The sequence below is a fragment of the Lissotriton helveticus genome, chromosome 2_1, assembly GCF_964261635.1.
Source record: "Lissotriton helveticus chromosome 2_1, aLisHel1.1, whole genome shotgun sequence".
NCBI lineage: Eukaryota > Metazoa > Chordata > Amphibia > Caudata > Salamandridae > Lissotriton > Lissotriton helveticus.
The window spans coordinates 156,418,582-156,441,418 of record NC_136059.1 but is presented as its reverse complement, the minus strand read 5'-3'; the positions used below and the strand labels follow the sequence as shown (position 1 = coordinate 156,441,418).

The 22,837-nt window shown below is 48.0% G+C and overlaps 1 protein-coding gene and 1 long non-coding RNA gene across 3 annotated transcripts in view; one reads left to right on the top strand and one right to left on the bottom strand.

Moving 5' to 3' along the window:
* Positions 1–22,837, top strand: part of LOC144817820 (phospholipid-transporting ATPase ID-like) — an 892,949-nt gene that overhangs the window by 613,101 nt on the left and 257,011 nt on the right. For both annotated transcript variants that reach the window (XM_078674658.1, XM_078674659.1), the window contains exon 4: positions 3,287–3,400. In XM_078674658.1, coding sequence (XP_078530784.1) covers positions 3,287–3,400 — 114 coding nt within the window. The remainder of the gene's footprint in view (positions 1–3,286; positions 3,401–22,837) is intronic.
* The window catches only part of LOC144817821 (uncharacterized), a 573,792-nt gene that overhangs the window by 382,079 nt on the left and 168,876 nt on the right, over positions 1–22,837 (bottom strand). The gene's annotated exons all lie outside the window — the stretch shown is intronic.

The window sequence follows — 22,837 nt, the reverse complement described above, 5'->3', positions numbered from 1 at the left end:
AAAAAGGTTGCGTAGTGGTCATTAAAGGGTTAACACTTTTGTATATCTCTGCAGTATAAAATCAAGAATCAGAAAATTATGAATCCTGTTGATCAGATTTCAATTTTTTTAAATGTTTTGAAAAAACGTGATTGGCTGATAAAAGGGATTTATATATTTTTTGACCATTTTGAAATTTATAAGTTATTTTTTTAAATTATGATTTTCGCATGTCAAAATAAAAATCCACCGAAAGGGGGCAGGGCATGCGGCCCACAATGTGAGGTGCCCTGGTCAAGAGGAGTGATGCAGGTCAACCAGAGGTATGGATAAGAGGCCGAAACCCTCCCAACCTGGTTGTCTACGATACAATTGCACATACATTTAAAAAAAAAATAAAGGTTCTGTCTCACGGCTGCCCTTTTGTGAACAGCAAAAAAGGGGCGATTTTGTGCTGAAAATCATGATCTTCCCAAAAATATGTAAGATGTGGAAAAAATCCAAAAACATTTTTACAGATTAAAAAAAGAAGAGAAAAAAATCCATGCTACAGCCAAAGGGTGCGTAACAGCCCTGCGTAACAGGGATTGACTGCTTGCACTGGCAAACAGCCACGGGCTGGCACCCAGGACCAGGCTTGTTATGTTCAGGCCCTGTGGCCAACCCCTCAGCTCAAGGCCAAGGACTTCACGTCTTGTGAGTCGTGACACTTCCCCACATACAATAATGGTAATAAATAGCATATTACAATCTGCACAGCTGCATATATAATTCGGGAGGGATGTTTAGTCAATATGCTTCCTGTAGGTCATATCAGCTTGAGCTGTTCTAAAGAGGGCTAGGAGGCTAAATGAATGAAGGATGGGGCTTGTGGAATGGTGGTATAAGTACTGGTGTGACAGTGGTATTGTGGCTAGTATTTGCTGACTCTTCACTTGTTCTAAAAATGGAAAATCAAGCATACAGTAATGATGTAAATGAGCTGGCGTCAAAATTGAAATATATTCCTTTGTGGTAACAGGAACCATTATTTTGGTCAAATCATATTCATGAGTATAGACATGTTTTCACCTGTATGAATGGTGCCACAGCCGGACCCATCAGAAGGGGGGTTGAGGGGGTGGGGGTTTTAGAAGAATTATAATTCCCCATGCCCCGTCCCGCTCTATGTCCTGTGCTTCTTCAGGGAACTGAGCTCTCACTGCAACATTCATTTATACATTTTAAAGCAGACCTGCTCTAATTATTATTAGAACATTAGATTGTTGGGAGTTCCATTGAAGACAATGGAGTGTTCCGGGCTTCTAATGGCCGGTAGAAGCCCGGAGCTCCAACATTTTAATGTTGTAGTTCATACTTGTTGCTGTGTACAAAGGCTTCATGGAGCTGTGGGGATTTCAATCTCCTTTGTTTTATTTGTTAGAACATTCTGCCCTGTAGTGGTGGAATGTTCTAATAGCCCCTAGAGCCCTCAGTAGCTGGGCTGTACCGACATTAACGTCCAGCTCCCTTGTGTAAGGCCCTTGCCTTCGGCTTGGGCCTTTACCTCTGGTGCGGGCCTTTAACAGCTGGTATAGCCTGCTATTGCGGGCTATAAGGCCATATTAATGGGGCATCAAACAAGGCATACCAGTAGATGGTACCAGATGCTGTGAGCTTGCTGATTCGGTCCCACTGAAACATCTAACACGCATGACCACTGCGTAACACCACAACATTCCTGTCAGACACCATGGCGTTTCTGCCACTCATCTTATTGTATCTTCACCAAATTAGTGAAATGTCGTCCAGCAAAACTTTATGGGCTCTCTTGCCAAACTGGATTTTGTAGTTCGTAAAGTAGTAGCACAGTAGTACTACACACATACTACAAAAGTTAATTTACACATCTAGAGCTGGAGACCTGCAAAAATGCAAAGGTGTATCTTTTCGTTGTAACTGTGGGAGGGACAACAGGAGTAGATGGAAAATGGGGAATGCTTATTACTAAATGTTAGGGGTCTGGAGAGTTTGGCGAGACATGCTAATACAAACCCATCAAAGAGTAAGATTAAAGAGTAATTGTTATTCCCAAACTACACTTCTAAAACTAATACAGCCCTTCTGGTGTAACAAGAGGCTCAAAAGTACTACAGCCTAGCCTTGGAGTAAGAGGAGCACCACGCATGGCTGTTCATAGGTACTTTAAACCACTCCCATAGAAAACAACGGAGGGCGTGGACATAAAATAACACTCCACAGAAACTCATGTTAAATCCATTAAATTATTTCAATGTGTGTGTGTTAAGAACATTACATATCATATAATTATCACAACAATATTTGGAAATTGAATTTATATATTTAAATTAAATAATTATTTAATACATATTTAGTTTGATGAGTTAATGTACTATAACATTTAATTGTATTAGTTCTAGGTTAATACAAAACGTGTTTTATTAATGTACATTTCTATTATGATTTGTAGACAATAATACATTTTATTTATGTGCCGTATACTTTCCCTTAGGTAGAACTCCACCATGGTGGCGGAGATCTTTACCTATATGTGCAAAGTTACTAGTAGTTACTTCATGAGCGAAAGCACGTTGTAGGAAGCTAAAACCTCCTGATCTAAGTAGGTGGAGACATGTAAGGCTAAACCCAGGTGTAAATTTATTCTCAGAAATGGAGAAAATGAAAAAAGAACTTTAGTTACACATAGTTGCAGTAGTAAATATACACAAGAGTAAATACACACATATATATTTTCCTTATCTGTTCTCCCCTACAAAGAGCATGTTGCATACAATTCTTTATGACAATAAACTGTCCTATTATCTTACAAGTACCTTTCAGCATCACCATCCCCACTCCTTCCTGAGTAGCGTACGACGCGGAGGGAAATGTCACATTTTTAAACAATCTATAGGCTCGTGGATAACACTTCCGGTTTATTTAAGGATTAAACTCTTGCCCATGGCCTTCACATTACTTTTTAAAGCCCACCGCTTCCAGTTGTTTCTGGATTAAGAACGTTTACTTATTGTTCAGTCCTAACCGAGAACTCCTTTTAATCTCTAACTTCTGTTTCTTGTGATTCTTTCCGCCAGTCATGTGTTGGGTCTCTTGTAAAGCCGGTTGGTACTTCCATAAATACTGGAGCGCTGTATAAAACTGTTAAATGCATAAATGCGGTACTTGGGGTTAAACAAGAGCACGTGGCTTTGAACGCCGAGGCCAGGGTTGGAATAGAACAAATGTAAGGAAGGGTGGAGTACAATGTATAACCCCATATTTAGTGATGTGCGCTTTCTATTCACAGGCCAATGAGATCAAGACCTCCAAATACAACGTGTTCACCTTCCTCTTCCTCAACCTGTTCGAGCAGTTCCAGAGAGTGGCGAACATCTATTTTGTGTTCCTGCTGATTTTGCAGGTAAGGATGCAACTTTTTCACCTACCTCAAATCTATGATCTGTACCTGTGTGCGGTGCGGATCCTGCATCGCTACCTGTGTGCGTTGTCAAAAACCCCACTGTACTTCACACTCATGTGGTGCCAACTCCTGCTTAACCCATTCATAGGAACTGGAGGTTTAATAACGGCTGCTCTGGTGGGGAGTACTTCTTGTGCTGCAGGATATTTATTTTTAGGTCATGCCGACTATGTGCTGTCTATTGCGAGGCATATTGTGGTTTACCATGAACATAGGGGGGCTCAGAGCCTGCCGATTGCTTACCATTGGCTCTCATATTCCTACTTCTTATTCGTGTCCCCACTTGTCAATCTTGTGTTAGTCCCTCCTATGGAGCATTGCCCCTTTGCCATAGGTGGCTTTGTCTGGTGTCTGTGCTTAATGTCAGGATATTACTCTTTTCTTTTTGTGCGAGCACTCACGGAGAGTGCATGCGTTTTTGAGCCGTTCCCCTTGTGTACTTCTCTCCTCTGCTACCTGTCACTGTCTTGTTCCCTCCCCATCCCTTTTGCGCTCACCAGTGTGCTTTTCCGTGTTATATCTGCCCCTCGCCCTCCCCAGCGTTGCTTTGGTGTCCCCCTGGCCTCTACTTGTTGCTTCATTGTAGCACCAGCCTCGCCCTGGTGCTTCTGTGACTCCCTCAGTCCCCGTGTTGCATCCCCCCCCCTACCACCCCCCCTCTCCGCTTCTGTGCCCCATGTACCCCATGGCTACTTTCCATGCCTGCTTTCAAACACATAAAAAAACAAGCCTTTGCAATGCAATAGGTCTCGCAGCATTAAAGTTTGAGTTACTGGCATTGTAAATGACAATGCTTTGCATTATTATTGTTTTTAATTTGCAATTGGTATATAAACATTGTTTGTGAATGGTTAGCTGTTGCTTATGCTAAGCTAAGTTGGCAGTAATATAGAGTGCTAGTTTTGCTTGTTATAAGCATGCTGATTTAAAGCGCTCTGATACCTGCGGGTAAAGTTTGCGCTATATAAAAGTGAAAACTAATAAATAAACAAGGTAATAGCCAGAAAATTACAAATAGTGAGTGTATGGGTACTGGGGTTGTGGGGTGTTGATCTCCTAAAAAAAAAAAAATATATGGCAAAAAGGTGCATTTTAAAGCAATTTTGTGAATTTTTAGGGAAATGATTCCCAGGCGGTCCTGTGGGGCAAACATGATAAAAAAAAACAAAAAAACTCAGTACTGTTAGTGTGCCGAGGTTGACATATCCCAGGGTTGTTGAAGTTCCTTCTTATTTCTTTCAATTTTTTTTATTTGTATCCCAGAATATTCATAATAAAAATACTGTATTGCGGCCTAAATATCCTTTGCGAAAATATCTCTCAATTGGTTGTCGACTTTGTACTATTAATTCAAATAGAGTAATCTTTTTGTAAACAATATTTAGGACACAAAACTCTAGTACCTAACCGTTTTCGGATTTCTTTCTCCTCCTTACTCTTACTTTGTTTTATGTTTACGTCGCTCCCTCTGTGTAGTTACCTCCTTTTCTCTCCTTTCAGAATGGTTTATCCAAGACACTATCACTGTAAATCCCCCCTACTTGCAGCCTATCCTGCGACCTAAAGGATCTGTGGACTCTCTTGGCCAGCTATCGAACCTACGCCTCGCGGAACCCGCTGCGCGGGTCCCGCATCGTCCAGGGGCGCTGTGGAATTTGGGTGTAGCTGTACTCTTTACCATCTGGGGCTAAGGGCTGCGAGGGCTGCGAGCAGGAGGGGCTGGACTCAGTCTCCCAAGAGTCTCAGCCTACCTCGCGCCCGCAACACCTGGGCCGCTCTCCCTCATCGCCCCGCCCCCAACCACTGCTGAAAGTCGCCGGATTTCTCCTCTCCGTGGGACACTACTTGCAGCCTATCCTGCGACCTAAAGGATCTGTGGACTCTCTTGGCCAGCTATCGAACCTACGCCTCGCGGAACCCGCTGCGCGGGTCCCGCATCGTCCAGGGGCGCTGTGGAATTTGGGTGTAGCTGTACTCTTTACCATCTGGGGCTAAGGGCTGCGAGGGCTGCGAGCAGGAGGGGCTGGACTCAGTCTCCCAAGAGTCTCAGCCTACCTCGCGCCCGCAACACCTGGGCCGCTCTCCCTCATCGCCCCGCCCCCAACACACTGCTGAAAGTCGCCGGATTTCTCCTCTCCGTGGGACACTACTTGCAGTCTATCCTGCGACCTAAAGGATCTGTGGACTCTCTTGGCCAGCTATCGAACCTACGCCTCGCGGAACCCGCTGCGCGGGTCCCGCATCGTCCAGGGGCGCTGTGGAATTTGGGTGTAGCTGTACTCTTTACCATCTGGGGCTAAGGGCTGCGAGGGCTGCGAGCAGGAGGGGCTGGACTCAGTCTCCCAAGAGTCTCAGCCTACCTCGCGCCCGCAACACCTGGGCCGCTCTCCCTCATCGCCCCGCCCCCAACACACTGCTGAAAGTCGCCGGATTTCTCCTCTCCGTGGGACACTACTTGCAGCCTATCCTGCGACCTAAAGGATCTGTGGACTCTCTTGGCCAGCTATCGAACCTACGCCTCGCGGAACCCGCTGCGCGGGTCCCGCATCGTCAGGGGCGCTGTGGAATTTGGGTGTAGCTGTACTCTTTACCATCTGGGGCTAAGGGCTGCGAGGGCTGCGAGCAGGAGGGGCTGGACTCAGTCTCCCAAGAGTCTCAGCCTACCTCGCGCCCGCAACACCTGGGCCGCTCTCCCTCATCGCCCCGCCCCCAACACACTGCTGAAAGTCGCCGGATTTCTCCTCTCCGTGGGACACTACTTGCAGCCTATCCTGCGACTTAAAGGATCTGTGGACTCTCTTGGCCAGCTATCGAACCTACGCCTCGCGGAACCCGCTGTGCGGGTCCCGCATCGTCCAGGGGCGCTGTGGAATTTGGGTGTAGCTGTACTCTTTACCATCTGGGGCTAAGGGCTGCGAGGGCTGCGAGCAGGAGGGGCTGGACTCAGTCTCCCAAGAGTCTCAGCCTACCTCGCGCCCGCAACACCTGGGCCGCTCTCCCTCATCGCCCCACCCCCAACAATCATCCAATTGCTATCGGGGATATAAGTTGGACCAAGGAGACCGCTGCGCGGGAGCGCGCGGGAGCGTCCCGGGAGAAGCCCGGGACAAGGGCGGGACCGTCTTTGGCCGTCAGTGGCCGAAGGAGGCTGGGCTGGGCCCACTCTCTTGATCCCCCTTACTGCACATTTTAGGCAATGCCTTCGCCCCCACCACGGGAAACTCCCTCAAGGGATGGCGCTTCCTGCTTTGGGACTTTGGATAACTATTTTAAAGCCACTAAAGGAGAGGTGGACAAGGAAAGCTCGCTTGAGAAACGTAGGGCGGAGCGCAGGCGCTCCATTGAATCTATGAAAACCAGGCCCTCGACTGATATCATCCCTTACCCCACCACTCAAGAGGTAGGCACGCCACCCGGCAGTTCAATTAATTCGACACTCGAGGACTTTCCTGTCCTACTAAGGGAAATTCCCTTAACCCCAGGGCTAGTGGTTGAAAAAAACACAGAGCCAGCCCCTCACGAGTCTTCCCATACTCCCGTTAACCTGATAACCCAAACTCCACCTATGCAATTGGCTAACAAGAACAAGTCCAAATTAAATGTAGTGGTGGAGTTACATAGGCCCCCACCTAGTAAACGTGCTCGGAAAACATTGGGGGGGCGGGGGAAATCTAAAATATCACATCTTGACTTTGGCAAGAAACGCACTAACACTGTTCTACTGGAGAAGCCTACGGAGATAGTGCCTACTATTCCACCCCCTAAGCCCACAAACCCCAGTATAACTGCCATTACCAAAGAACAAGAGGTTATTCTGTCGAACCCAAACTCTCCACCCTCTGCCAAGGGGAACATCGAATTTCTACTTCGCTCCCTTTTGCAGCCCATTACCGACAGCTTAAAAAAAGTCGAGATTAGGCTAACCCTAATAGAAACCTCTCTTACCACTTTGAACACTCTGGTAAGCAAGCAGACAAAGCTAGTGGGAACCCACTCCTCTGCTGGGGATCCTTCCAAAGCAGAAGTTGCAACTAATGCTAACAAAGCCCCCCCCAAAAACCCGCCACTTCCCTCCCCTCTGCAACCCCTTATGGCCATTCAACTCCAGGCACGACATAATAACCTAAGCAATAGACCTACCCACCTACTGGATCTAGCCCCCCATAGCTCTCAAATACAGTCCTCTGGAATACATCAAGACCGGGTTAACACACCCCCACCTACGCCCGCTTGCCCAATTCCAAGACCACGGAGGCCAGACCTCCCGCCTGAAACTAATAGATTAATGGTGGTCTTAGCTGGTGCCCCCCACTTAAGATCAGGGGAAAATGAGGACTACCAGTCTCTTAAGAAAAAGGTAATTAAATGGCTTAACTGGAACCGACCCTTGCCATCCCATTTTAATAACGAAATCATCATGGTGAGAAGGGTCCCATGGCTAGGGAAGACCAGGAAAACCATAGTGGGGGACTGTATCATGGTAACTTTTAAGGATCCGGGCACGGTTCGACACATTTGTGGAGGAATGAATCGATCCCTTGATTCGACCATACAGACCCTCCCAGTATCTTTTTTCTTTCCACCGATTCCCAGGCACCAGCTACCAATACACGATGACTGGACAAGGGTGGAATACAGACGCAAGCATAAAGGTTTTGTACAACAACCGTACTTCCAACCGCCGGACACACCTTTTTGCGATTTTAATCGCTTTAATTGTTTGAACGATCTGGATGGGGTTGACTGACTTACTGTCTGCAAGACAGTGCCAGGGGTCTTGGGCTCCTGTGGCCTCCTGGAACCTCCCACTGTGTCCCCCGGTCCAATTGCTGGCCCACTGAATGATCCAGCTTTTTCAGACTATGGCAGAACCGAATCTTTTCACCTAGCCACTGATGGGGTAGTTGCTGCTGAGGGGACAACTATGGTTCCCTTCCTTGTGGGCAATGGGGAGCCGAGACCCCCGGTGCCACATGCAGTTTCTGCTGCCCCTGCTACAGGCCCCGCTATTGAAGTGGAGCCTGGACTCACCACCTCCAACCCTCATGGCATGGCATCTGCCTCCTCTGAACATTTGAAGATAATCTCCTGGAACATCGCGGGATTAGCCAACAAATTGGAAGACCCGGCCTGGGCAAAGTATATAGAGACTGGTGACATATGCATGTTCCAGGAAACCTGGGCCAGAGAGGACTATGGTCATCAAGGTTACTCATCATTCTATATCTCAGCAAGGTGGGAAGGCAAAGGCCGCCCATCAGGGGGCCTCACGACGTGGGTTGCTGCTCACCTGGGCTGTGTGGCTACACGGCTCCCATTTAACTCTGATGACATCCTTGCGGTCTTACTAACATGGCCAAACAAAGCTAACCTCCTGCTGGTCAATATCTATTCCAGGCCGACGGGAATGGCAAAAGAATCACCGACCTTTGATGAACTCTCGAACTTTTTATCTGAACTGTCGACTGATTCTTATTGTGTGGTGGGCGGGGATTTTAACTCTCACTATGAGCCACTCCACGGGATCCAGGAAGGGTTTTTATCTGAAGAAGAAGACAGGTGGGCAGTACCATGGGTTGATGTGCCATCCCCGAAAGCTTGGACCCCACTGGCACTGCAAATTACAGCCCTGACGTTAAGGTTTGGACTCAGAGCGTGTAATGGGCGCATCAAATCCGACAGACCAGGCAAAAATACTTACAACCGTCGGGGAAGAGAGTCTCATTTGGACTATGTCCTGGTCCAATTAGTGAGGTGGTCAACAATACAGGATTTCAGGGTAATAGACAGGATGGACAGTGACCATAATGCCCTCGAGTTAGACCTTGTCCACCCAGCACCTCAGGCCCCACGGACCCATGCAGAAGGGAATCACCCCATGCTCCTCCTAGATAATAGTAGGAAAAGAATCAGGTGGGAGCAAATGGTCACAAATAAGGATAAACTCCCACTGTTTTATGCAGAGATTACTCCTATTCTGGAAATTGTTGGGGATCTTGACAGTGTGGCAAATAAAATAGATATAAGGAGCAAACTGTCTGATGCCCATGAGGAGCTTATAAAAGTGGCGGCACCCCACTTTACTTGCAATTTACGAAAGCCAAGGGAGAGGCTCCAAGGCAAAACACAATGGTACAATGCAGCCTGTAGACGGGCTAAAACAGCACTCCTCGGAGTAATTAAGGAGGGTACAGGAGGGGAACGCCTTAAGCAATGCAGGCAAGCGTACAAGAAGCTTCTTGCTCAGGACAAAATAGAATGGGAGGAAAACCAGTGGGAAGAACTCACAAAGGCCCTAGCAATACAAGATCAACGCCTGTTCTGGAGGATTGTGAATGGGGGATCAGGGAGGCTACATTCGGCAGTGGAGCCTAATATAGCTCCTGGAGTGTGGCAGGACCATTTCCAGTCACTATATAGTGCAGAGTCCGGAGAACCTCCTGCGTTAATTGAACCGGAGAGGCTGGGTCCTCAGGCAGACCTAATAACACTGAGCGAGGTCACTGCTGCTATTTCAGGCCTGGCTTCGGGGAAGGCGCCCGGACTGGATGGGCTACCGGGAGACCTGTTCAAGCAGGAGCCCACCGTTTGGGCGCCTTACCTCGCTGCTCTTTTTAACGGCATCCTCGGTGGGATGGAAATCCCTAGTACTTGGCTGGGGGCTGAGGTGGTCCCGATTTTCAAAAAGGGATCCCCCCTCCTCCCAGCCAACTACAGACCGATCAGCCTGATTGACGTAGCACAGAAGCTGTTCGGCAGGGTTCTCCTGAATAGGCTACAGGAATGGATAGAGGAGGTGGGCGCCCTCAGTCCATATCAGGCAGGTTTTAGGAAAGGGGTATCGACCGTGGATCAGGTCTTCAGATTGAATCTGGTCTATTGGAGGACAGTGAGGTTCGAGGGCGGTAGTTTGTACACGATTTTCGTGGACCTACGGGCCGCCTTCGACCTCGTGCCCAGGGGAAAACTCTGGATCATCTTGGCAGGGATGGGCGTACCACCAGATATTTTATTGACCTTGCAGAGGCTGCACCATAATAATTATGCCCAGGTGAGGTGTGGGAGGTTGGGGGAACTGACTGATAGATTCCCCGTTGGCAGAGGGGTAAGACAGGGCTGTGTGCTGGCGCCGACCCTGTTTTGCCTCTTCGTCAACGGGGTAATCGCCCATCTTAACGCCACCAACTATACAGATGCCCCCAAATTAAATGGCAACAGTGTGCCCGCAATAATGTTTGCGGATGACACACTGTTGATCTCTAAAACACCCATGGGCATCCAAAGGATACTTGATGCCTTTGTGGCCTTCTGTCAGGACAGAGGGCTGGAAATCAACGCCACAAAAACCAAATATATGGTATTGAATCCGAGCCCCAAACAGCGCCCGAATCCCCAATTGGGAGCAGTGCGGTTGGAAAGAGTAGCTACGTTTGAATACCTCGGCGTGACGCTAAACGAAAATATGACCTGGGGGACTCATCAGAGCAGGGCTAACCTTAAATTAGTTCAAATTACCGGGGGTATATCCCGGATGATGACCGGTTCGACCTATCGCCCCCTGGGGGCCTTAATCCAGATATATAAGGCCCAGGCCAGGGGGGCAATTTTGTATGGGGCCGAACTGTGGGGCCACATCCCTTGTCGGAACCTGTCTTCTACGGAAAATAGGTTTATTAGACAAATAACTGCACTTCCCCCTAGCACCCCACTCCTTCCTTTGAGGCTTGATCTAGGGCTACGGCCACTTGCCGATGAGATAAGTCTAAGACCCATCGCCTTCTGGCGTAGGCTATGGAGCGGCGATGATCTCGCCGATTATAGGGCGGAACTGGCTGAACTATTAAAGCACCCTAAGGCGCTCAGTATTCCCTGGGTTCAAAACATCCAGTCAACTTGTATTGATCTGGGGCTCCCGGAATTGTGGACCGAACCAGCAAATGCAGCACCAGGAATCTCCAAGAGATCCCTGGTGAATCTGTATCACGAACACAAAAGGGCAAGGGTCTTAGCTACCCAGATAGAGGGGTCCCTTTCTTCCACATTCCTGCAAACCAAGGATCTCTACAGATTTGAGAAGGCTTTTGATCCCATATATCCTATACTTACCAGAAAGTTATTTTTCCAGTGGAGATATGGCACATTGCCTTTTCGATCCTTTTCAAGCACCTGGTCACAAGTCCCTTCCACCAAGTACTGTCCTCTTTGCGTTGATAAAGAGGAAAATGATTTGCATGTGGTTTTTTTCTGCCCAGCCTACAAGGCAGCCAGAAAGCATTGGCTGCTCCCCTTGATTAAGAATCTGGGTGGCAGGGAATACACACCTATGTACAGGATTTTAAAATCTGATGTCTCTGGCCCAACCGTCTTTGCACTTTCCAAATTCTTTACGAATGTATGGTACACGCGTAATCGTCTTGTAAAAAATGCTGGGTAGATTTTAGAATCGTTTTAATTCTTAAAAATAACTGTTTTTATTGTATGTGTTGATCTTAAAAACATGTATTGATGTTTTACTAAATTTGACAGAATTCATGTGATTTTATTCTATGTGTATCTTTTATGACCAAATGGTCGAAATAAAGATTGGAAATGAAATGAAAATCCCCCCTTCCGCACGCCCTTGACCCCCCCCCCCCTTCGCTCTGTCTTTGTATTCCTGTAAACTGTGCCTGAAGGGGGTCCAGACGCTCTATTTGCAGCTTGCAAAGTGCTTAGAGGCAGCCCGAAGCACCTCACACTGTTACTGCGGCCGTGAGGGCTCACTATGTCACTGTGCATCGCGGCATACAGATTGTGAGCATGGAGAACGCGTGAGCAAGACTCTGATCATGCAGCAGGCTGAGCTGTGAGCCACGCTCACATACGGAAAGAACGCCAAACAATGAGGAAAGATGCCTCCAAACATAACAATGATGCCAAGCAATGAAACCTATATACCACAAGGGAATCACACACATCCATGCACATGAAGCTCGCCGCGGATCCATAACCGGACCAAGCCGCCTCTACCCCGGACTAGAGGGTGAATGCATCGACCTGCTACAACCCACCTCGCTGGACACAGTCCAGTGTGACGCGCCTCTAAATAATGTGAAACACAACCAATCACAAGAACAGCAGGCCACTTTCATAGGTCAAGTGAGGACCCCGGGGAGACGTCACCCAGATTCCATAGGCACTCTAGGTCCGTAGAGCTTATTGGTCGAAGTAGGGGGATCTGAGGGGCACGGCATACCCATACTTTTTTATTTTTAGAAACACCGTTCCCCTAATTTTTGGGAAAAGACAAACATCCGTGGACAGTTGATTCCCACACTTGAAATGCTTCAGCTGAAGTGTAGCAGGGAGTCTCCTGTGTTGTGGAACCGAGGGAGGCCCAGACAGCTGCACATGCCTACTTGCCACGCGCCTGCTTCCCTGAACCAGTGCCAGACGGAGACAGTACAGACCGGGCTGCCTTCTGCAGTAGGGGTGGGCAGGGTCATCATGTGCCTGCGGCCAGCGCAAGAGGGAGGGCAGAGGAAGATTCCGACGCACGCCTTGGGATTGGGTCCCGCGTGAGCTGTCTAGGTTACAAGCTCATGCCCGCGACCCAATCCGAAGACGCGCGTCGGAATCCGCCTCTGCCATAGACAATGCTGCGCGCGTGGCCAGCTCTTGTCTCCACTCGTTGTTGGCTGAACCGACAGCTGCTGCCTAGTCACAGGGCTCTGATGGGGGGTGCCCCCTCCTATTTAAAGGACAGAACTGAGTTACCACCACCCTGCAAGAACGCTTCCTTCATGCGATAAGACACTCTTGACAGTTCCCCCTACCAGACAGGGCGTAGAGCTTTCTCCTTTCTCACCACTACGGCCTGGAACCAACTTCCGTGCCATCTGCGCTACTGTTCAGACTTTGCCAAGTTAAAAAAAAAAAACTTGAGATTTGTTTGTTGTAGCTGTTATGGTGCTGTGCTGGCGCAGCGCCGAGATGCACCTTCGTTGCGCTATATCAGTGAAATAACACTACTCCCAGGGCTGGCTTCTTGGGCATCGGTACCACACAACGACGGTGCAGTCTCACCGTGCCAGCACGGGTTGTAGGCACGTGTTAAAATGTTTACCCGTGCGCCAGATTAGAAGGAAACATTACACCCCCTCTGGCCCTGTGTGCTAAGTGTCTTAATATAGTGCCCTCGACCCCGGTGCATTATGGGAGTGGGAAGGTGAGCGCACGCTGAGCCCAGTCCTCCGTGACGTCACCTGAAGCTCGCCTGGCAGGGGTCGGGAGGGCGCTCACACGGTGAAGCTGTGATGTCATTCCACCACATTCCTCAGTGTCACACGCACCGGTGGGTCCCGGGAATCTGGGCGCTGCTGCTGTTCGAGGAGGGGGGCATACTTCAGAGGGTGGCTCAAGGAATTCCCTGGTGCACAACACACCTTTGTGTGGCACTGCCTCACTTTTTATCTTGTGTGACAGTCGGATGCACACACCCTAGCGTGTTACAGGTGTGATTCAGGGGTTCTGCAGCTGTTGCTGGATGTCTCAGGCGTGTGTCGCTTGAAGGCGGTGACCTACTGTCAGCAGGGTGACCTGGCTCCGCGCTGGAAGCGGCTGATTAACTCTTTATTTTATTCCTGCAAGTTTAGATTACTCTTAGACCTGCATTCGTATATTGTTTTTATGACATCATTTATATCTTCACCTTTCCTGATCCGCCCAAAAGGATGCCTAGATGGGGCATCAGCTAGGAAGCCTTAATAATGTTGGTTGGCGCTTTAGAAAGCCGATTCATACAATATAGCAGTGGCAGCCCAGTTTTGTAGTGCTTCGTAAATCGCAATGACTTTAGTTCGCGTGCTGAAAACGACGAGCCACCCTGTGGAGGTGATACTCTCCCGGAGATGACAGGACACCAGTATAGTTAAGTATTGACGGGTTCAAAGGTTCGCATTCGACTTCCAATCCCGGCTCAGCAGTTCTGCTTGTGTGATCTTCGGGCTGGCCATCGGCTCCACCCTTTTCTGGAATCCCGTTGACTGGCTGTGGCTGCTGTATCTTTCTCTGTAAGTGCCAGAGAGGGCGAGCCGTCCGGCTGTGGGGTGTGAAATATTCCTGCCGGTGCAGCCTTGAGGCTCCCTAGCGGACCCGGAAGTGGGAGGCGAGGGTGGGCCTTCCGCCGGCTTCCAAGGGTGCAAGCCTGCACCCTAATTTTTGGGAAAAGACAAACATCCGTGGAGAGTTGATTCCCACACTTGAAATGCTTCAGCTGAAGTGTAGCAGGGAGTCTCCTGTGTTGTGGAACCGAGGGAGGCCCAGACAGCTGCACATGCCTACTTGCCACGCGCCTGCTTCCCTGAACCAGTGCCAGACGGAGACAGTACAGACCTCGCTGCCTTCTGCTGTAGTGGTGGGCGGGGTCATCATGTGCCTGCGGCCTACGCAAGAGGGGGCAGAGGAAGATTCCGACGCGCTTTACAAGCTCATGCGCGCGACTCAATCCGAAGGCGCGCGTCGGAATCCGCCCCTGCCATAGACAATGCTGCGCGCATGGCCAGCTCTTTTCTCCACTCGTTATCGGCTGAGCCGACAGCTATAGTCCTCGCTGCAAGAGCGCGCTTTGCCAAAGCAAGACCTAAAAAGGCTTTTGGACACTTTTTTTCTTTTAAGTTTGTTTTTTAATTTGAGTTAAGGGAGGCTGTGTTGCATGATTCATAGATCTGCCCATGGAGAGCTTTAGCTACTGTCTGACTACTATATGAACAACAAAATGACTTTCATTTAGGTCTTTCTGATGAGAGGCTTAGCTCTAGCTGTCAGCATAATACATACACAATAAATATTGTAGGAACCCCAACAATCATACTGCACTGATCGCTACGGATGGTAAACCCAGTAGTGGCGTAACACAGGCCCCCGCAGCACCCGTGGTGCGGGGAGGCCCCAGAGCTGCAGGGAGCCCCCTCAGCACAGTTCTCTGGCCTGACAGCTCTGGATTAATTCCAGAGCGGGCCCCTCAGGTACCTTGCAGTGGGGCCCCCTCAAGTTTACCCAGCACCACGCTGCATCCAAGGAACACTAAACCCCTACAGCCCTGTGTGTTGTGATACCAGCGCTCTTCACATCATCTTAGGGATGCTTACTCCTCCATACTCACTCTTCAGCACTTAAGGGACAATAAAAAAACGACTGTCCTGAGTCCTTAGGACACAGATCTTCCATGTGGTATTGCCTCCTTTGTGAACCAATGCAATGCTCCACTTCCCAGGAACACTGTCAGATTCCGTTAAGGGGCCACAAGTAAGACAGAATACTGAGCCACATAAGGAAGTAGTGTGAGGGGCAAGACCTCGGAATCCACCAGTCCACTAGTAGACGTATAACGTATTGATCAGCAAGTGCTTATCTTTCAGTTGAAAGAAAGTTCTTTAATCTCACAGCAAAATGATATACTACACAGTTCAATAGAGGTTTCAGGTATTGAGAAGGTCGCTGGAATGATGTGATTGTGTGGCCATGGCGATTGTTGAATAATTATAGGTTTTCCGCATTTGCTACATAACCCTTGTTCTGCTGCATAATCTTCAGATTTTAACAACACAAAAATTTAGTTTCTCGCTCATACGGTTCAAAAGTTACTAAAAACTCAGTGACAATTGTTGCTGCACAGTAAAAGGCACTATGCAAAGGTTGACTGGTCAGCTTTCTGTTGCTTTTTCCTATATTTTGTTTTATACTGGTACTAAAGGGGTGCAACTAATGCCCAGACAGTGTTAACAAGTTTAAAATTGTCAAAATAATGAAGTAATACTATTGCTTTTTCCTACTGTACTGCATAATTTACTCAATTTCAGTGGCCTTGGGTATAGGGTAGTAATCTTATCTGTGAGATGTGACTCCCCTTTTATTGCCCTCATTCTGCTATTGTAGTTTCGCTAAAGTCTATAGTGCCATGGTATTGGTATATACATTGATTAGGCACAGATATAGTTCACCCTAGATTACCCCACTGGCGAGATGTGTAAAAGTTCAAAGACTTTTGATAAGTCAAGTGCTCTCAGGTAAAAGTCATTAGTTCTTGCAGCAGAACTATCTGCATGCTCATCCTCTTGTTCTGATCACAGCTTGATGGAGGTGCTCATCCGGTGGCACACGCAGCCATGTTCCGGGGGCCTGCTCCTGCAGTGATGGCTTTGTGGATGTGAGGTCTCTCTTAAGCTGTGGACCGCTGGGCAGGATCAGGCCTTTGAGTATTCTGTGGACCACTCTTTTCCTTCAATATGAAGAAGTTGATACTGGAACCATGTGGGAGGGCTTGGGACCCCCGTTTATTAGGTCTTGCCTAGGCAGCGCTAGCACTGTCTCTACGAGACTTGATGTTAGGTCTCGCCCTAGGCAGCGCTTGCGCTGTCTCTTCGAGGTATGCTGTATTCAGGTATAGACTTGAAGCTCTGCCCATTTTCTGTTCATCAATTCAATTGGCTCCTGTAACTGTCCTTTCTAAATAGTAGCTTTTGATTAGTGAATACGTTTAGTAGTAACTCCTTGGTAAAGCCTTTTCTAATTTTGTAACCTCCGAAGTGAACGGGCCCTTTTAGTTGTGTTATTACTTGGTATGTTTTGTTAACAGTCTATAAGCACTATTTTCTTAAATGATTTTCTCCTATTGCAAGTACGACATGCTTTCCTGCAACGGGGCCCACTTTTCAAGTCTCTGCTGACTGTCTGCTTCTTATCGCCGGCCTGCCTCTGGGTGCATCACTTTAGGTTTCAGCACGGTGCCTGCGTTTATATTTTTATTAGTAATGTTGTCCACGTCTGATATTTACGAAATGTGCCAGTTGCTTAACTTGCACCTTATTATGTACATTATTATATTTTTCGGACAGCGCGGCATGCCCCTAACTATAGCTGCTGCGCGCCTTGCTTTCTTTTTTTTGGCCGCGCAGCACCCTTTGGCTATAGCGGCCGCACCCGCACGCCTTTCTTTTCATCTTTTTTTTCCCTGATGCTGCTGGTAACAGTGCCTCGGTTTTCACTTTCCTGGAGATTGCAGCCAGTGGTGGCCGCACAGCTCTATTTGGCAAAATGTGCGCCTTGCCCCACTCCAGGCCTCATTTTTTTTATTACCCATGGCGGACATGTATGATGTTTACAAAATGCGCGGCTTGCTCAACTAAGACGTGCGTTGTGCGTGTTCTCAGCTGCCTGGAGTTCTCAGCTGGAGATCGCTTGCGACTTTTCCTGCCGGCCGTTTGCTGTCTCCTCACCAATTCCGACCTCTCTGGGTACATGTAGCTGGAAGCAAGCGGGCTCTTGGCAGGTGGGGGTTGCCACACTGTTTTCTAGAAACCATTCGCACGAGAAGGACGAGAGCGACAGCGCTGCAAAATCAAACACCACCAGCCTGCTGGGCCACTGACAAGAAAGGCTGCTTTCTGTCCGGGAATGTCCTTTTAACACTGTTCCTTTCTTCACTAGGCAATATTTCCAATTTTAAGTTACACTCTTTCTAATACCGCTCTTGCTGGAAGGCTGTCATATACATTTGTCACATGTTTTTTGGTGACGAATTCCATCAGTAATAACCAGTCTTGTAACTCCCGTTCCACAATGTGCTATCTAGGTTGAGAAGTATCAGTAAACAAATGCGTTCCATCACTCTACGATCCGTGGTGTCTTCTCAGATCTGTTACTCACTACTTTGTAACTATTATAGCATGGACAGGTTTTTTTCTCCGTGTTTTACTAAATTTTTCTTTTTTAATATTTTGTCTACTGCAGGGGCATGGAGGCTGACGTATGTCACCAGTTCAGACAGAGATCAAGGATTCAGTGGGCATTTATTGTCCATGGTTTTCGCCATCTTTGTATGTGCCGTGCATTATGCAGAAGACTAAATGCACATGAAGCCTGCGTCTATTAGTCCACCCCCCTTGAGCCCTGCCTGTCTTATGTACACATGCTGGTATGCCAGCTGCATGTGCGTTTTATGGGATTTTGTATGTCTAAGTGTGCCTTCTCGAACTGCCAGGCGGTTTGTGTTTGCAGGTGGCTACTTCTCCCATGGGTGGCTGTGTACATGAGTGCATGAGTACATGAGTACTTAAAGCCACCTAGCAACTTACAAAATGCAAATGAGCTGACAGAGCATTATATAACCTCAGTCGGGAATATCGTCAATAACACCTTGCCATTAAAACTAAAAAGAATAACGGAGAAGACGAAAAATCCATGGTTTGACGGATCACTGAACGAAGATAGACGCAATCTAAGAATGGCCGAAAGAAAATGGAGACAACACCCATCATCCCCTGAGCTGAAAGCCCTCAGAAAAATTAGAAACCAATATAACAAAAAGATCATCAACTCCAAAAAGGAATTCATAAGATCGGAACTGGATATGCCCAAAAACAGGCCACGGAAACTCTTTGAGATCCTGAAACAACAATCAAACAAATTAACCAAAACAGCTCATGAAAACGTAAAAACATCTCTAAGTAGCGAGGAATTTTCTACATTTTTCACGAAAAAAGCCAAAGCGCTTGAAACAGAACTCTTAAGCGCAGCTAATAACCTCCCCATCCAACCATTGACTAAGAACGATCCCAACTCGACTACAGTGTGTAGCAGAACAAAAAACAAGGCAAACTGGGACACATTCGATTTATATGATCAGAACACGATCGCCAAAACACTCTCGAAAATCAAACCTAACAACCACTACCAAGATCCCACCCGCGAAATGCTTAAGAGAAATCAGCCATATTGTGGTGCCAATCTGGACCAAAATAATAAATGCATCTTTATCACAAGGGATCCTCCCAGACTGCCTAAAAACTGGTCAAGTTGTTCCATTGATCAAAAAACCGACTGCAGATGCTACAGACCCGAATAACTTTCGACCAGTGACCAACATCCCTCTACTGGCCAAACTAATTGAGAAATGTGTGCAGGGCCAACTGAGCCAACACATCACTAAGTTCTCCCTACTAGATGAATGCCAATCTGGATTTAGATCAGGGCACAGCACGGAAACAGCGATCCTCCATATCGTTGATGATGCGTTACAGGCTCTTGATCGAAATCAAGCATGCTTACTAATTCTCCTGAACCTGTCATCGGCATTTGACACAGTAGATCATGAAGCATTACTGGCCAGGCTACAGGACAGGATGGGAGTATCGGGAAATGTGCTGAAATGGTTCGAATCTTTCCTACGGAACAGAACACAACGATTCCTGGTCAATCAATCATTTTCACCATCATGCCCTAACTCAATCGGAGTCCCACAAGGATCAACATTATCCCCTGATCTGTTTAACTTGTATGCCGAACCTCTTACAACAATTCTCAGAAACTCACAGATATCTTATCATATGTATGCGGATGACACGCAAATATATATAAAGATCGCCTCCCTTGAAGACATTGAGCTAATGAATGAAACTTTAAAAAAGGTACTGCAATGGTTAACTACCAATCATCTGAAGCTAAATGCTCAAAAAACAGAGTTCTTACTAATCTCTCCACCAAGGTGCGGTACGGAAATAAAGGAGTGGACCAAGTTGGTGACCGCGCTCAACTGCACCCCGACTCTAGTCAACTCAGCTAAGTCGCTAGGAATTACTCTTGACGAGAATCTTGACATGAAAGCTCACATTAATTCAATGGCAAAAAGCGCCCGCTTCCACCTGAACTACCTAAGAAAATTGAAACCATTCATCTCTGAAGCAGATCTGAAACTGGCAATCCAATCTTTAGTCATCTCTAGGATTGAATATGGTTGCACCACCTTAGCAGGGTTACCAAAAACATCCACAGCACCACTAAAAGCCTGCCTCAACGCTGCGGCGAGACTCATCACTGGATCAAGGAAGTTTGACCACATATCTCCTCACCTGAAAGCATTAAATTGGCTACCCTATGAGGCCAGAATTCAACTAAAGATAGCATGTATCACCCATAGGGCACTCCACCACAAGACTCCTGGATACCTATTCAAGAAAATTGAGTTATCAGGAGGCAACAGACCGGCTAGGAGTGCCAAAGAATTGGTGCTGCGTCCAGCCATATTCAGAAAGAAAAAAACGTATGACAGAGCGTTCACAGGAGCTGCCCCCAGAATCTGGAACTCACTCCCTCCAAGCATTAGGAAGATTCCTAATACCTCAACATTTAAGCGAGAAGTGAAGAGCTTCTTAATGAGTAAATACCTTATATAGACACGGTTATGTCTCACTATGGGATCGAATGCTATCCTCAAACAAAATAATTACGTCATCAGAAAGGGAAGGACTGACGTGAATTAGATGAAAGATAAATGATGGTTTGAAACTGACGACTTTCCTTTTGTAACTAAAATGTATACCAATTGCTACCTCATGTCAAATGAACTCATACAGTTATCTCACATCCTGAAACTATATAACCGCTACCTCATATGTACGACGAAAAGGACAAATGACATAACCTCATGCTGTAAAGTTAACTCGCATTATAATCGACTAACTTGAGTAGAATGTAGTTACATAAGCACTAACTATAGCCATTTAATTATCTACCTCATATCTATATGTTGTTTAATGGTTACCATCTTGTTAATATTTATCCTACTTATATGTGAAGCGTTCTGATACCCACGGGTCTTGTTCGCGCTATACAAAACTTTCAATAAATAAATAAATAAATAGTGCCCGTGGGCCTTCCTGCCAGTGTCTGTGCTGTGGTCTGTGTGCTTGCATGCCCTGCAGCTGTGTTTCTCTGTGTGTGCTGTATTAGTATGAATGTCTGTATTGCTCGCTGGGCATTTGTGTGATCTAAGGCCTGGATGTTGTGTGTCATCAGTGCACACATCACAAAATCCAAACCTGTAGGCTTTGTCAACGCTTCTTGGTATACTGCATGCACATAATAAACGGACACGACTCGATTTAAATTTTTTAAAGCGCTTGGGAAATTCATGTTTTCATAAAACATCGCCATGGCGGCTAAACATCCCTAGGAAAGTGCGACATCATCTTTGATGTTTTTGTTGCCGTGGCAAGACTATGCATTCTCCCGAAAGTTATTTTCGGTTTTAAAGCTCGGAGGGACATCCCTAAAGAAGTGAAATATTGTGTCAGTGTGTTTTAAACATTACCATATGTCCAAGAAATCAAAAGCACAGGAAGTTGGGAAGGCAAGAGAGCATAGAATTTCAGCTCCTCGCTAGTGCCTTTGACTGAATAGCCATCTCCAAACATAGTTAGGTATCAAAATAAATATGCTTTGGCAAAGCTAACAGATTCTTTTTTTTCTTTATTATGGGAAGGAAAATGTCCAGCTAACTTTCTGATAATCCCATTTCCCATATTTCTCCTCAATATATAGCTATTCAATCAGTGGCGTAACGATACTTGAGTGGGCCCCCCTGCAATGTACATGGAGGGGGCCCCCACACTCAGGACCCCAAGCCCCGCCCTGACCCTCAGTGGACTCAGACCCTCATCCATCAGCCAGACCCCAGGCCTAGCCCCGCCCTGACCCTCACTGGACTCGGACCCTCATCTCTCAGCCAGACCCCGACCCCCGCCCTGACCCTCACTGGACTCGGACCCCAAGCCCCGCCCTGACCCTCACAGGACTCGGACCCTCATCTCTCAGCCAGACCCCGACCCCCGCCCTGGCCCTCACTGGACTCGGACCCCAAGCCCCGCCCTGACGCTCACTGGACTCCGACCTCTTATCCCTCAGCCAGACCCCCGGCCTAGCCCCACCCTGACCCTCACTGGACTCAGACCCCTCATCTCTCAGACCCCAGGCCCCGCCCTGACCCTCACTGGACTCAGGCCCTCATCCCTCCGACCCCAAGCCCGGCCCTGACCCTCACTGGACTCAGAGCCCTCATCTAGACCCCAAGCCCGCCCTGACCCTCACTGGACTCAGACCCTCATCCCTCAGGCCCCACCCTGACCCTCACTGGACTCAGACCCTCATCCCTCATACCCCAGGCCCCGCCCTGACCCTCACTGGACTCAGACCCTCATCCCTCATACCCCAGGCCCCGCCCTGACCCTCACTGGACTCAGACCTCTCATCTCTCAGACCCCAGGCCCCGCCCTGACCCTCACTGGACTCAGGCCCTCATCCCTCCGACCCCAAGCCCGGCCCTGACCCTCACTGGACTCAGAGCCCTCATCTAGACCCCAAGCCCGCCCTGACCCTCACTGGACGCAGACCCTCATCCCTCAGGCCCCACCCTGACCCTCACTGGACTCAGACCCTCATCCCTCATACCCCAGGCCCCGCCCTGACCCTCACTGGACTCAGACCTCTCATCTCTCAGACCCCAGGCCCTGCCCTGACCCTCACTGGACTCAGACCCTCATCCCTCAGACCCCAGGCCCCGTC